Source organism: Aspergillus puulaauensis, chromosome 8 (assembly GCF_016861865.1).
Source record: "Aspergillus puulaauensis MK2 DNA, chromosome 8, nearly complete sequence".
NCBI classification, from domain to species: domain Eukaryota; kingdom Fungi; phylum Ascomycota; class Eurotiomycetes; order Eurotiales; family Aspergillaceae; genus Aspergillus; species Aspergillus puulaauensis.
Genome location: NC_054864.1, coordinates 1,259,459 through 1,272,721, shown reverse-complemented (window position 1 = coordinate 1,272,721; position 13,263 = coordinate 1,259,459). Strand labels below are relative to the sequence as shown.

The 13,263-nt window shown below is 46.7% G+C and overlaps 8 protein-coding genes across 8 annotated transcripts; 3 read left to right on the top strand and 5 right to left on the bottom strand.

Annotated features, from left to right (window-relative positions):
- Window positions 1–153: 153 nt before the first annotated feature.
- On the top strand, window positions 154–3,184 carry APUU_80503A (uncharacterized protein; the record flags this gene model as incomplete). The annotated part of the gene is made up of 13 exons (XM_041696792.1): window positions 154–204; window positions 265–447; window positions 517–758; window positions 818–914; window positions 964–1,163; window positions 1,374–1,435; window positions 1,495–1,691; window positions 1,754–1,934; window positions 1,993–2,166; window positions 2,222–2,441; window positions 2,494–2,612; window positions 2,697–2,871; window positions 2,920–3,184. 13 exons carry the CDS (start codon window positions 154–156, stop codon window positions 3,182–3,184), a joined length of 2,166 nt encoding a protein of 721 aa, XP_041562386.1.
- Window positions 3,185–3,371: 187 nt separating this feature from the next.
- Window positions 3,372–4,567, bottom strand: APUU_80502S (uncharacterized protein; the record flags this gene model as incomplete). The annotated part of the gene is made up of 2 exons (XM_041696790.1): window positions 3,372–3,628; window positions 3,727–4,567. 2 exons carry the CDS (start codon window positions 4,565–4,567, stop codon window positions 3,372–3,374), a joined length of 1,098 nt encoding a protein of 365 aa, XP_041562385.1.
- Window positions 4,568–4,876: 309 nt separating this feature from the next.
- On the bottom strand, window positions 4,877–5,579 carry VPH1_2 (H(+)-transporting V0 sector ATPase subunit a; the record flags this gene model as incomplete). Its single annotated transcript, XM_041696789.1, has 2 exons — window positions 4,877–5,157; window positions 5,483–5,579. 2 exons carry the CDS (start codon window positions 5,577–5,579, stop codon window positions 4,877–4,879), a joined length of 378 nt encoding a protein of 125 aa, XP_041562384.1.
- A 519-nt stretch (window positions 5,580–6,098) lies between these two features.
- Window positions 6,099–6,515, top strand: APUU_80500A (SBDS family protein; the record flags this gene model as incomplete). The annotated part of the gene is made up of 2 exons (XM_041696788.1): window positions 6,099–6,259; window positions 6,368–6,515. The coding sequence occupies 2 exons, from the start codon at window positions 6,099–6,101 to the stop codon at window positions 6,513–6,515; spliced, it is 309 nt and encodes a 102-aa protein (XP_041562383.1).
- A 784-nt stretch (window positions 6,516–7,299) lies between these two features.
- ATP1_2 (F0F1 ATP synthase subunit alpha) lies at window positions 7,300–8,961 on the top strand (the record flags this gene model as incomplete). The annotated part of the gene is made up of 1 exon (XM_041696787.1): window positions 7,300–8,961. One exon carries the CDS (start codon window positions 7,300–7,302, stop codon window positions 8,959–8,961), a length of 1,662 nt encoding a protein of 553 aa, XP_041562382.1.
- Window positions 8,962–9,102: 141 nt separating this feature from the next.
- APUU_80498S (uncharacterized protein) lies at window positions 9,103–9,537 on the bottom strand (the record flags this gene model as incomplete). Its single annotated transcript, XM_041696786.1, has 3 exons — window positions 9,103–9,195; window positions 9,261–9,373; window positions 9,426–9,537. 3 exons carry the CDS (start codon window positions 9,535–9,537, stop codon window positions 9,103–9,105), a joined length of 318 nt encoding a protein of 105 aa, XP_041562381.1.
- A 1,697-nt stretch (window positions 9,538–11,234) lies between these two features.
- On the bottom strand, window positions 11,235–11,882 carry APUU_80497S (WSC domain-containing protein; the record flags this gene model as incomplete). The annotated part of the gene is made up of 2 exons (XM_041696785.1): window positions 11,235–11,536; window positions 11,594–11,882. The coding sequence occupies 2 exons, from the start codon at window positions 11,880–11,882 to the stop codon at window positions 11,235–11,237; spliced, it is 591 nt and encodes a 196-aa protein (XP_041562380.1).
- Window positions 11,883–12,197: 315 nt separating this feature from the next.
- APUU_80496S (uncharacterized protein) lies at window positions 12,198–12,722 on the bottom strand (the record flags this gene model as incomplete). Its single annotated transcript, XM_041696784.1, has 2 exons — window positions 12,198–12,508; window positions 12,566–12,722. 2 exons carry the CDS (start codon window positions 12,720–12,722, stop codon window positions 12,198–12,200), a joined length of 468 nt encoding a protein of 155 aa, XP_041562379.1.
- Between the last annotated feature and the right edge of the window lie 541 nt (window positions 12,723–13,263).

Below are 13,263 nucleotides of genomic sequence, written 5' to 3'. Positions count from 1 at the left end.
AGTATTAGGTAATCAGCAGCCGCACTTAACGCGTCGCGAAAATTACGCAACTTCTCCTTTTTTTATCCTCAAGAGCCATTCAGAAATCCGATTTAATTCGGAATTTATTCGCTATTTTCCAACAGGCAATCGGACAATTTGTCGCGCATTACCATGGGCGACAATGTGGCGGCAACTCCCGCGCGGGAAGCGGAGGCAGACCCGGTACAGCCAACCAGTTATTAAGTACTTGTAAACTAGTTTACTAACTAGTTCTTGGCATAGGGCTACACTCCTACAGAAATACCGCTTCCCCTTACATGGGCAAAGACCAACCCTCTTAGTGCTCTCCATTTTGAACGCGTCGATGATCTGCCGGAGTTTCCTGTCAGTCATGAACATGGCCATGCATACGTTGTCAAGGCTGGCGCGCGCTCTCGGGAGGAGCTGGTGCAGATGATTCACAGTGTCAGTAGACAAATCCCATACATCGACTCACTTGCAGTCTAGCAGTTAGCGCTTGCTAATGCCCGCCAGGTTCAATATGCATGGTCTCAGCAGAATGGAAGGAAGGAACAAGTTTATTCGACATATCTCAACTGCCATGCCAGAAAGTGGACCTGGAAATGCTCGGGGATTTACTGCTGTGAATTTCTGGACCAGAAGATTCGATCTTATCATCATACTTCTGTTGATGACAGCATCTGGCAGGAGATGGAGAGACATCAGGGCCCTGATAAGCTGTTAGGGAATGATCTGGGTAAGCGGAACGCATACAAGTAAGCACATGGTCCAGAATCAGTACCCGCGAGGTATCACTGCTTACTAGTAATCATAGCTATTATCGCTCCAAGGCTACGCTCTTCAAAATGAACCATGCTTGTATTGATCAACTTTTTGATTGCAAGCCTGTTTTCAAGCGCTTGACACCCATGGTAGGTAGATATTGCGCGTAGCTGAAGCTGTAACTAACAGTGCATCCAGGGGGTTGATGGCGTCGCCGCTCCATATATCGGCTGCAGTAATGACACAGGGGATCTCTTATCAAAGCATCACCGTGCGGCAGGTCTTGACTCTACAACTATGGATCTTGAGTTGTTGGAAGAGCTTTTTAATAAGGATCTTCTGCCGCCCGATGAAGTGTGGTGCGATGGAGCCGGTATCTTGTCGCAGGAAATACTGCCGTATGCATACCTATCACTTTACCTCTCCCAGTAGTAGCTAACTGGCAAAGTGCGCGACCATCCACAAGGACGAGGGGATTTAATACATATACCTTGCGAGGTTGTATTCCATGCTTTAGTGCCTGCGGATTTGGAGCAATGCCCTTACATTGTGTTTACCTCGCACGGAGTCCATCGGCACCCCCCGCCACTGCCTACTAAAACACCAAGGCCTATCCCTAAGGGAAGCTATGATGTGGCAGTCCAGAAGAAAGACCGCGGCCTAAGTACCAGTAAGGAGTTGATGTTCATTTTCAGTATTGGTAGCATAGCACTAACTGCTCCCCCACAGAACAATTCCTTGAGTCTCCCCAGCTTGCGGAATTTTGCGGGCAGCATAACGCCTCTTCTCTAGCTGAGATCCACCCCAGTTTTCGTAACACAAAAGTGATTGATAACCTCATTCGGAAAGAGCGGTTGAAGTCTCGGCAAACCGAGGACGATATCAATGGTTTAGTTCGATTGAAAGAGACCGATGGGGGTTTCAACGTAAGTGTTTCGAGTCCTAGTATTGCCAGCTGTGCATATATATACTTACGTACCAATCTCAGGAGTATATTCAAGAGCATTACAAGGATGGGGGCCATACCATGGTGCTCTGTGCTTATAACGATCAACTCAAAGTATTATCGCAGATGTTATCATTCCACATTGACACGTCGGTAAAGCGTGTCCGCTCACAGAATGTGAATGAGATTCTCTTTACGACCTTTCTTCCAGAACAGCATCAAGGTGGGTCGATATGGATGTTTGATATCTCGAAATTCCGGCTAAGCTTATGGAATCCCAGTGATTACTTTCCTCCGTGTGTTCAGCAGTTCCGATTCGGTCGACAGCTACTTTGTTCTATTCGAACGGGCCTTTGCTCTTCTTGCAAGGGTTTCGGGTACCCCCGTCCATTTCCGCCATCACCATGGTTTTGGATTCTCCGATATAGTTATTGAGGTGACAACGCTTTACTCAGGTAAGGACTTGCCATTTATTTATACCAACCTAGGTACTTATTAGTTTACTATTAGCCCTTGGCATGTACCTTTCGGCCATCGACCCTGAGAATCGTGACGTATTATGGAACCTAGCATCGGCTTGCTCAAAGATGAGTCCTGATAATCTGGCTACCCTCAAACAGCGAAAGGCCGCCGCTGGCCAGCCGTCGTCCCAGAGCTTTAGCCCTGGCCCTGGCCGTGGCCGTTCTGGTGCTCGAGAGAAATACTCATCCCTTGTAGAATTAATCCAGAAGTACTGCCCCCGCCCCCGAGCCTAAGATAAATACTATACTAATACTTTCCAGATATGCGAAACCCGACAAGGACGATATTATCGAGTATAAATGTTTCCTGCAAGCCATCCTGCATCGCCCGAATCCAAATGCAGCTATTGAGTATTACCGCCGCCTTGAACGTGAGGAGGGTAAGTACAGCATTCATTATCTAGTACACAGAGATCCGAGACTCGAGAGACAGAACATATTTAACCTGTTATTATCTCATCTAGGGAGTCGAAAGCGTCCAAGGTTGGATTCATCTCTCTCGGCGTCAACTTCTAGTGAAGTGGAGATACTGGATATATCACCTTCGCCCTTTAGGCAATGTTCTCGGGACCCCAATGAGCAGGGTGTTCAGGTCTCCGACGAGCAGTCGTTAGATCTGAGTAACGGTGATAATATGGAGTAAGTCTGACATCTGAACCCCCTTGCAGACGGTTAACATCTACCCAGTGCTATGCCATCAATCGAACCTCCTGAACCTATTGTTCCAGATGATACACCCTCGTATGAAGAAAAACGCAGGGAGCTCGAATCCCAGAAAGCCATGGCTGAATTTGAGGTACAGTTGGCCCAGGCTATGATACGGGAAATGGACGCCAAAATAAGGTTGCTTGAGCTGAAAGAGGAAGCAAAGGAGCTTGACCTGATCGAGCAAAGACAGGGGCTCGCTACGTCTCTGGGAGCCCTTAGCAATGCCAATATTAATAGATGGTAGGGAATGGGATTCGGGTACTGGTGTTTTATAGTAATACCCTCATCAGCCTGTCTGGCTTGAACTCATTATGCAAGTTCTATCTGATATTCGACAGGTTTCCTGTGAGATATTTGGTAGATGCTTGATGTGTAATTACTTATCTGTGATCGTAGTGGCATGGATTATAAAAGCCAGCGCTTCATGAAGTCTATCTATCATACATAATGCAATAAGCAGGGAACAATATAGTGTATAGGCAGAGCAGCGAGAATCCATCGATTGCCTTTATACGCTCCCGCAGGATTTCCAGGACACTCTGCGCTCGTTCCATATATTCATCGCCACCCAAGAAAGGGTCTAACATTTCGGCCTCTGTTCCGTCAATGGCATCTTGTATAAGCTCCCTTGTCACGCCCAGCGCCGGGTCCAGCAGTCTCCTTACAATTTCCACATTCCCCAGCGCCGCTGAACATTCAAGAGCTGTGCCTCCCTCGTTATTTCTGTGCGATATGTCCATTAACGTCTCGGGGAGTTAAATTCAGACGCCAACAATAGTGGCGTACAGTCTAGCTCGTTTATAGGTACTTTGTCCAAGTCGTCACGTTCAAGCAGGAGTTGCATCACCTCAGTCAAGTTTTCGAGAGCAGCAGCACCAAACGCAGTAGACCCGTACGAATATCCAGGGTAGTTCACATTCATGCCTGGGCGCGCTATTAACGCCTTCAAATAAGGTAGCTTTTCGGGACTCCCCATCTCATGATCCCACAGTGTAATGTCCAGCACTGTTCCTCTACCGGTCATATTATAGTCTGCGAGTTGGTTTATATCCAGATCTGGATGGACCAACACCGCACGGAACTTGCCCATGTCTCCAGATCTTATGGCCGCGCGTAGAACCGTGTCTCTTCCGTCACAGGGGTGGTTTACATCGATGTCCTTGCGTGATAGCATATAGCGAAGCAACTCTTCCGAGCACCTTGATTGTGCAACTTCGATAATGGCCGTTGTATCGTATACTTCATCATATCTCGGCAAAATCCCAGGAAGCGGATCGAGCACTGTCCGCACAATATTGAGGTTTCCACCGATGAGGGGACCACGAACAACCCCAATATCCGCTTTGTCTGCCGTTGGATCAGCATAAAGTAGTTGGAAAATATTATCCCGGCCATGAGCAGCGGCAAGCGCTAAAACCGATACGGGTGACAGATAGTAAAAATGAAGGGAGCTGGTCGGGCACCATGCCTCCGCGATGTGTGTTCTCCTCGCCTGTTTATAGGAGAAATGATTTAGTGCGCCATAGATAGCCTTCTCCTCCTTGATAATAGTCACCCAAGCCCCCAGAGCAGGAGTAACCTGCGTCAGTTCTGCATGAAGTTTTGTGTTTTGTCTTTTGCACCACATTTCTTATATTATTCTGCCTGATGCTTACTTTATGTATTTGTTCTATCCTTCTCTCGCAGCCCTCATCGACGCTATACAGAGAGGCGCCGAGGGATTGAGAAATGTTTCTGGTCCTCACGATAATATCTTTTCCATGTGCAAGGATCATAAATAAATTCTTGCAGATCTCCTCATTGCTGGTTGGATCGATAATAGGTTCAGGGATATCGGACTGATTCATGTAAAGGTTACCACGCAATGTTCGCCAGAGGATGCGTTGTAACAGTATTATTCTCACTTGTGGTATCACTCCAGCAATGATCCCAATGCTCATATCCGGGGTCCCCGACTGGCCCTCAGCATCATTGTCCAGGCCAGCCTGTTATTCAACGTTGGATGGGAGACGCGTTTCATCATTATTAAGCGACTGGCGGATCTCTTCCCTTGGTCCGTAAGCATCGTCAAAGTAGCTCCCGGCTTCGAAATAGCCCATTCGGTCAGCTCCAACTCACGCTTCATCAGGGTCTCGTAGCTATCATTCAAAGAAGAAATTTGCTGCTCTAGACACTCGGTGCGTTCGACAAGCTCATCGATCTCCGATGTCAAGCTAGCTACCAATGTGTCGGAGCATTCAGATGAAGTTGATATTTAGATAGATGCTTTGTCCAGCTGGGAATGAAAGTAGCCTGTGGTGGGCAATTAATTCAGCTTCACGCGTCCAGACACAGTAGCTTGCTCGGGATCTAGTTCATCTATATAGTTATCTCTCTATATTATCTAGGCGGGAAATCTCTCCAGTAAAGTTTCTTTTGAGAGTATCAGTCCTGGTTAAGCTATTTCAGATTCATCATTGGCCTTCTCGCCACGCATGATGTATCTTAGTTTCGGCGTCGGATCTTCAACTCACATCCCTGAATTGAACCTGACTAAGTTTACCTAGAGCTCTGACAACTTCATGTCCGTTTTCGTTGGCCATATAGAGCTGGATTAAGCTCATATCCACTGAGCGGAAGAAAGTATCCTTGGGGGCCATGGTGGAAGAGAAGGCTTCTTGATGCAGTGTCTTCTACTACGGGGACAAGGAGCACATCAGTGTTTCAATCACCGTCAACATAATCATGATAGCAGTCAAAAGGAGAGGAGAGAGCCTATATACACTTTTGGGCAGGCCTGCTTGCCCGCCTGGCATGCACATGACATCACGTACAATTGGCGAGTGTTCTTATTTGTCGACCTTTAAATATCAGTCAGCCTCGTACGTATCGACTATGTGTACTCAACCGCTCAGCTACTAAGACGCGGTCAAAAGTCTTATCCTATGAAAATGGAAAGCGTTCTGGTGTGTCCTGGCATGTCATGATGACGCGCAGATCAGATAGGGTGGCGGCGCCCCCCTTACTTCTGATCGCCATCGGTTTTGTCTCGCCCAAATCCTGTGAATTCGGAGAAAAACCCTCCCTATTTGTTTCTGCAAGAACTTTCCAATTACTGTTAACTCAAAAGGAGCGATCAACAATCATTGCAAAGATAAAGCGAACTAAGGATTTTCAGAATGGCCCGAGGGAACACAATACAATCCAAAGTTTTCTACAAAGGACAGACTGAAGACTTTGTCATCCTGGTTGAAGATCCTACTGCTGTGAAGGAATGGAGAAAGGATCATTCTATTCCATTAGCGCAGGTGCTCGACGGGTGGAAGATATTCACTGCTCAGTAAGTGCTCTGTCCTGATATGACCTATCCGCCCTTGTATCAGCAACGCAGGCAGCGTATATCAACAAAGTAGAGCCAATTATTAACTAAATTCTGCAATCTGCCTAGACATGGACCTCAAGGGATTCATAATGAAGCCAGCAATGCCACACTTGAGAACGAGTTCGGAACATCCAATGATGACGAAGCTATCTTGAAAATATTGGACCAAGGCGAAATTCAGGAGAACATCGTTCGTAAATCCCTCTCACCCTAATATCTTGCTTTAAGTCAGCATATGGCTAACCACTGGAGATAACTCAGAACACTGAGCGACTGGGCATCAGGAATGAGTCGCAAGGCCCACGGGGGATTCGCTAAGAGCACGAGGTAAGGAAGCTTGGCAGGGTATATACAAATTGTCATACGGCCAACAGGGCAGAGACTCTGAAAGATGGTTACTTGGGTGCCATACACTTTTATCTCCCTGCTTGTTGCCTGAAATTTCAATCTCCCCTTCATATTATATTCTGGAACACCCGAAAGCCTGATTCAGTCTTCACAATACCCATGCCATCTGCCAATGAAATATCTTAGTTAAACTCATTTGTACTGACTTCATTTGTGAACCATAAAATTGCAGACAACGCCCTGTTAAAAGGATGAGGAAGCAAAAGAAAAATCAGTGAGAAGATAGAATTTGAATAATGATACATTCCATGGTTATTTACAAACTATAGCAATTGTAGGTGTATTAGGACAGACAAACAACAACAAACACGCGTATCACATAAGGACACAGATCGTAAATAGTCATTTTTCTTTTTTACTCAGACCATGTATGTAACATAACCCTCATCCACCAAATACCTGTAATCTAATACGAAGGCTTCTCCTGCCTAATGGAAGCATACGCCAACCATGGTAGGATTATAGTGTTAGGATCTCCTTGGCTGACCGCCATAATGACACCATTATCTGATGAGTAGGAATACCAACATATATGATCTGTATTTTACCTTCAGAAATTATCACTCTTGAAGCCTTAAAACTGTTCAGTGATGTTCAAATACACTTGGAAATCACTTAATCGCCCCACCGCTGCTGCCTTGATTCCCAGAGGCAGATCAACTTCCAATTCTACCAGCCTACTGGCCACAGTTTGGAAGCAATTGTTTTCATCTGGCCATGCTGTCAAACGTCCATCTACTGAAATATCCTCGCTGCTCGAACAGAGGATACATAGGATCAAAGGACCGCCTAACCTTGCTGAGTCTGGCCATGTCTTGTCTGTGTGTGATGGAATTGTTCGCGCGTGCGGTTTGACGAATGTTCAAGCTGAAGAGCTTGTTGAATTTGAATCTGGAGTAAAGGGGATGTGTATGAACCTGGAGTCTAGTTATGTTGGTATTGTGCTTTTCGGTTCTGATCGTCTTGTTAAACAGAGTGAGCCTGTCTGGCGAACTGGCAAAATTGTAGATGTTCCTGTTGGTCCTAAGATGCTAGGACGCGTGGTTGATGCACTAGGAAACCCTATTGACGGAAAGGGACTCATCGAGACCACCGAAAGGAGTCGTGCCCAAATTAAGGCTCCTGGTGTTTTACCTCGCCGTTCCGTGAATCAACCTGTCCAAACTGGTCTAAAGGCCATCGATGCCATGGTGCCTATTGGCAGAGGCCAACGTGAACTGATCATTGGTGACCGACAGACTGGAAAGACCGCTATCGCCCTGGACACGATTTTGAATCAACAAATATGGAACAACCAGAATGACGAATCAAAGAAGTTATACTGCGTTTATGTGGCTGTTGGACAGAAGCGGTCCACAGTAGCTCAGTTAGTCAAGACCCTGGAAGAAAATGATGCTATGAAATATTCCATTGTTGTGGCTGCCACGGCGTCTGAAGCTGCTCCTTTACAATATCTCGCTCCTTTCGCTGGCTGTGCTATGGCGGAGTGGTTCCGAGACAATGGTCAGCACGCCATTATCATCTATGATGATCTGTCAAAGCATGCAGTTGCCTATCGTCAGATGTCGCTATTGCTTCGTCGTCCCCCTGGACGTGAAGCTTACCCTGGGGATGTCTTTTATCTCCATTCTCGCCTCTTAGAACGTGCAGCAAAACTGAATGACAAACACGGTGGCGGCTCACTCACTGCTCTTCCTATTATCGAGACACAAGGCGGGGATGTGTCGGCGTACATTCCCACGAACGTCATTTCCATTACGGATGGTCAGATATACCTAGAATCTGAACTCTTTAACAGAGGTATACGTCCTGCGATTAATGTTGGACTCTCCGTTTCTCGGGTCGGCTCCGCAGCCCAGGTTAGAGCTATGAAACAAGTCGCTGGCTCACTCAAGCTATATTTAGCACAGTACCGCGAGATTGCTGCATTTTCTCAGTTCGGATCAGACCTTGATGCTGCCACCAAGCAAACTCTCAGACGTGGTGAGCATCTGACTGAGCTCTTGAAGCAAAAGCAGTACGCTCCAATGGCTGTCAATGAGATAGTGCCCTTGTTATATGCGGGAATCAATGGTCTTATCGACGGAATACCAATTAGCCAACTCCAACGCTGGGAGGAAAATGTCCTCGCCTATTTCAAAAACTATGAGCCTGAGGTACTCGCCAAGATCGAAAAGGATGGCAAACTAAGCTATGACTTAGAAGCTCAAATCAAGGATGTAATTATAGCGTTCAACAGAGCCTTCCCATGAGCTACAGGGAGCTCCACTGAACAGGAATTTTGGTTCTTTATTCTAATCTCTTTCTCTTGTTGTATTAATAGCACAGGAAGGAAAACAACCCATTTTCGCAGGTATCGAAATAAAAAAGTCCAGCTTTTCAATTCTCACTCATTACTTATTTCCGGGTCCCTTGTGGTTCGTCTTCTGCTGCATGGCGTCGAAACTGGGATGTTCACCATTAAATTCACCCCGATCTGCTCTTACCTAGTTGAATAACATGTTAAGTTAGCTCCAAAATATTTCGCAAGTTTGGAAAGGGGCATTTTCACATTCTGCTCGCTGGAACTAGCCAGCTCGGACCTCCACTTTCCCTTCCCATCCTTGTTGTCGTTGAGACTCTCTTGCTTGTTGGATTCGTAATGGTTGGGAAGATCTTCCCGGTCTGTGCACGGTTAGTAAGGGCAATCGCAGATAGCTCTGGTTTGTATACTGACGTCTATCATTCTCGTCCAAGCTTCGCGCTGCTGAGGTGTGGAATCTGGAGGCAGTGAGGTTGGAACGGGTGGCTTGGCGCGATGAGGCTCGGATAGAGACGAGGAAAGACATGCTGGTAGAGGTAGAGAGGTAGAGGCAGGCAGAACTACTGGTTCACTGAATAGGAATTGGATAGGAGATATGGAGGTGGTTTGGCGTTGGAGCCTTGAATGGGAAATGGGGGAGTTTTGATATTAGAAATAAGGGGTTGACTGGAACGTCCGGAGACTCTCAAAGACGTCTCTCTTTTATATGGGGTTTCTTGGAATGATATGACATCTAGGGCTGCGTTAGTGGCTCAACCGTTTTCCCGTGATGCTATATGACATCATACTCGGGTGGGAGTGAGATCAAGATAATACAAAGAGACCGGAGAACACCTTGTATGGCCTGAATTAACAGGTTGGATAGCATTGATAACACGCCTGGTCGGAATTACATGTACAAATTATTGCCCTCTAATAGGTGAGTGTGCGAAATTAGAATGCTTTGCTGTTCAATTGTAAGGGCATGGGACAAGCAATATTCTCGACTACTCTTTACTGTATCACAATTCATGTCGTCGCATGGACACGAACTATTCAGGACAAATTCAGAGTATCCTCACTTACAATCAGCGCCGGTACTATTTCAAGGAAGAAATACCGCTCTTCTGGCACGTTGAATGGTGACTAGTGATATCAGATGCCATGGAGTAAAATGTAATTTTATTGGGGCTGGCGGTGGTTCTCTCATCCTGCTTCCTCACAAAGGGTGGAGTAGAGTCGCTTGTGCAGTAAGGCAAAATTATAACTGCTGCAAAAGCTCACAATTAGGATAAACGCACAGAGCTTTATGCCGCACGCTGTAAATCCGACATCACTTGGAACACTGAACATCCTCTCATTACCAACCCTCACTCTGATGCAAAGATGCCGATCAATTTTCTCGACTACCGCACCTGTTAGAACTCTACATATGATGTGTGAAAGTGTGCCTGCCTATCAGCTGCAGATTCCCATCGATCGCTATATCACATCAACTAAAAAGCACGATATTTCCAGTCTTGTAACAACATCGGCAAAATGGCGTCAGATCGCATGTCTTCGAGAGCTTCTCCTTGAGTTTGCTATCTATACTGTCAGTCCCTCCGAGCATACCGGTACCACAACCAATCGTACTTTTGATATCTATGTTTAACTCTTTAACCATATCGAAGACTAGCTCGCAGGACCAATGGAAAGGGTGCTTTATAAGGTCTTGAAGCCGCACGAGATAAGCCAAAAAAAATACTCATAGACGTACAGATTGACGCCACCGGGCAGGCGAAGGATGTCGAAGCATAGGGCCTGCAAGGGAGTTAGGATATTGCTTCAGTTGGATCCTAACAAATAATAATAAGTTTGGAACGAAGATGAACATAATACAATAGCTTGAGCGAGCTAGCTTGCTGATTGTTTTCTATAGCACTATATAACCTCGGTAGCATATCCAGTATTAAAATTAGGAGAAATACCTGAACGGTCGTCAACCCCGCGTCCGTCCTCAAATGACCCCTATTTTTCACCGGGCTCAGTGTTACATAAATTGTTCGAAATAACAGCGTTGTTTGCAATGTCTAACAATGAGATTGAAACTCTAGAACGACAGCAACTATCATATTCTATATATCACCCGCTGAACCTATGCTTCAACTACCATCCGGCCTGGACAACATCGGAATACTCTTGTTGGCTGATTCAGATAATGTCTCCACTGCAACTCATTGGGCGCTAACCAGTCTAGACACTCTAGAACATGAGGCCACGTCGGCGACTCGCGGTGTTCGGAGTGGACGTTGGCTCCATGCTGGAGGCCGAGGGAGATGCGGAGGCACCTGTGGATACATTCGCGGATGATATAGGAGCAGAACCAGAAGGCGACTTAGTAGGCTCCGACGGGGGAGAGGTGGAGGTCGACTCCGCAGCAGACTCGGTGCCAGTGGCAGCTTCATTAGACGTGCTTGTTGTTACAGCAATCGAGCTACTCGACAACCAGTCCGGTTTCGATCCACTTCGCCCGAAATACACCGACCAGGCGTCGTCACCGCCGCCTTTAATACAAAGGATCATTAGCAAAGTAACGCCTATTCAGGAGGAAGGAAACGAACAGTTGTCGTTGGGCCAGCCGGGGCAGGGCGAGTCGCATTCGTCGTCGGTGGTCATATCGGCCTGTTCTGGGACGGCGTTTCCGCACAGGCAGTCGTCCTTTTGAACGGCCGCATACTTGAAATCTGCGTCATTGCAGACAGCAAGGCAGTGGTAGACGCCTTGGAAGTCAAAGGTGCCTTGGCTCTTGAGCAACCCCGGTTTGGTGAAGCAGCCGGTGTAGTTGGCTTTATAGCTCGCGGAAGCAAGCAAGGCGAATGGCAAAACCTTGAAAGCAGAAGTCAACTTCATTTTGGCGGATTGAGGTAGAAGGAGGAGAAAAGGAAAGGTCAACAGCAGAGGTCAGGGAAAACAACCAACCGATACGAACTGTGGATCTGCAGTGCCTGTCCCTTGTGGGCCTGTCCAAGTTTCAACATAGCACGACCTGTAATGAGCCAATGACACTTTCTATGTGGATTCAATTGAACTCGTATTAACTAATTGCAACATGGAGTGCCAATTCCACAGGCCATACTTCCCGCCAACAGCTTCGTCTATACCTGGAGGGCCGGCGTGACGAGGTCGCCGCAAATGAGTCCACCAACAAATCGTGATTTTAATCCGTCATCTGTCTGGTTTATAGCTACCTAGATGAGGTCTCAAATTTGCAATTCCACTGCCTTTCGTGGTAGTGACTGAGTGCCACCAACGACATGTCGAATGTGGGAAACGATGGATGCTTGTCCTATTGCACTGTTTATTAAAAGGCTTCTTCAAACGGACTTCTTGCACAATTGTAATGAGCAGACGCTTCCCCAGCGCCACCGAGGACCGCGTTGGTGGGCCTTCTACATTACACTCTGTGGACGGCGGTTCTCCGTCGTGGCGTCTGATGGCTCTGATAAATCTGTTGATGATTATATAGTCGAGGCGTTCTGGGGGCGCATGTTAACACAACGGATTGGGGGTCTTTGTTTTGTGGGGATACATACTACCAACGAGACGAAGGCTCAGAAGCCAGTATAGCCGGTCTGTATCAGGGTCACGAGTTTTTCGCTGATGCAGTGGTCGTGGCTCATCTAGCCACGCGCTGGGGAAGCGATCCAGGATTTCATGGAGAATTTCAGTGGGCAAGGCGAGGAAGCCCATTTTGGGCGTATACTATGGCTTTTATGCCAATACGATTATCGCGTATCAGGGTGGAGGCCTTTCTAACCACAGCATGTGGAATTGAGCCACCGCATGGAGAATTGAAGCTATACTGCTGAGTTGTTTGTGATTGAAACCGTAGACGCACGCCCCTCTAGCTTAATTAGGAAGCATTATATTACGTGATGTTCCAAGAAAATATTACTAATACTATCCGCTGTTAAGTGATATAAAATTGAGGATGATTATCTTGGGGAATGATATTGCTCTGCTAATGAACTGAAAAGAGAGTTTATATTGTCTATGTAGAATGAACCTGGAACATAACGATACACTACAGCAGGATCACTATCTGCACCAAAACGTCTCACATCATCCACTATTTATTTACAGTTAGTACATACGACCACAGGGTGTGGAAAACAGGGCTTCCCGTCCGCTCAGCCGTACTTAAGCCACACGCCGGCTGGTTAGTAGTATGGTGGGTGACCACATGCGAATCCCAGCTGTTGTATGTTTTTGTTGTCAATTTTTATTGATG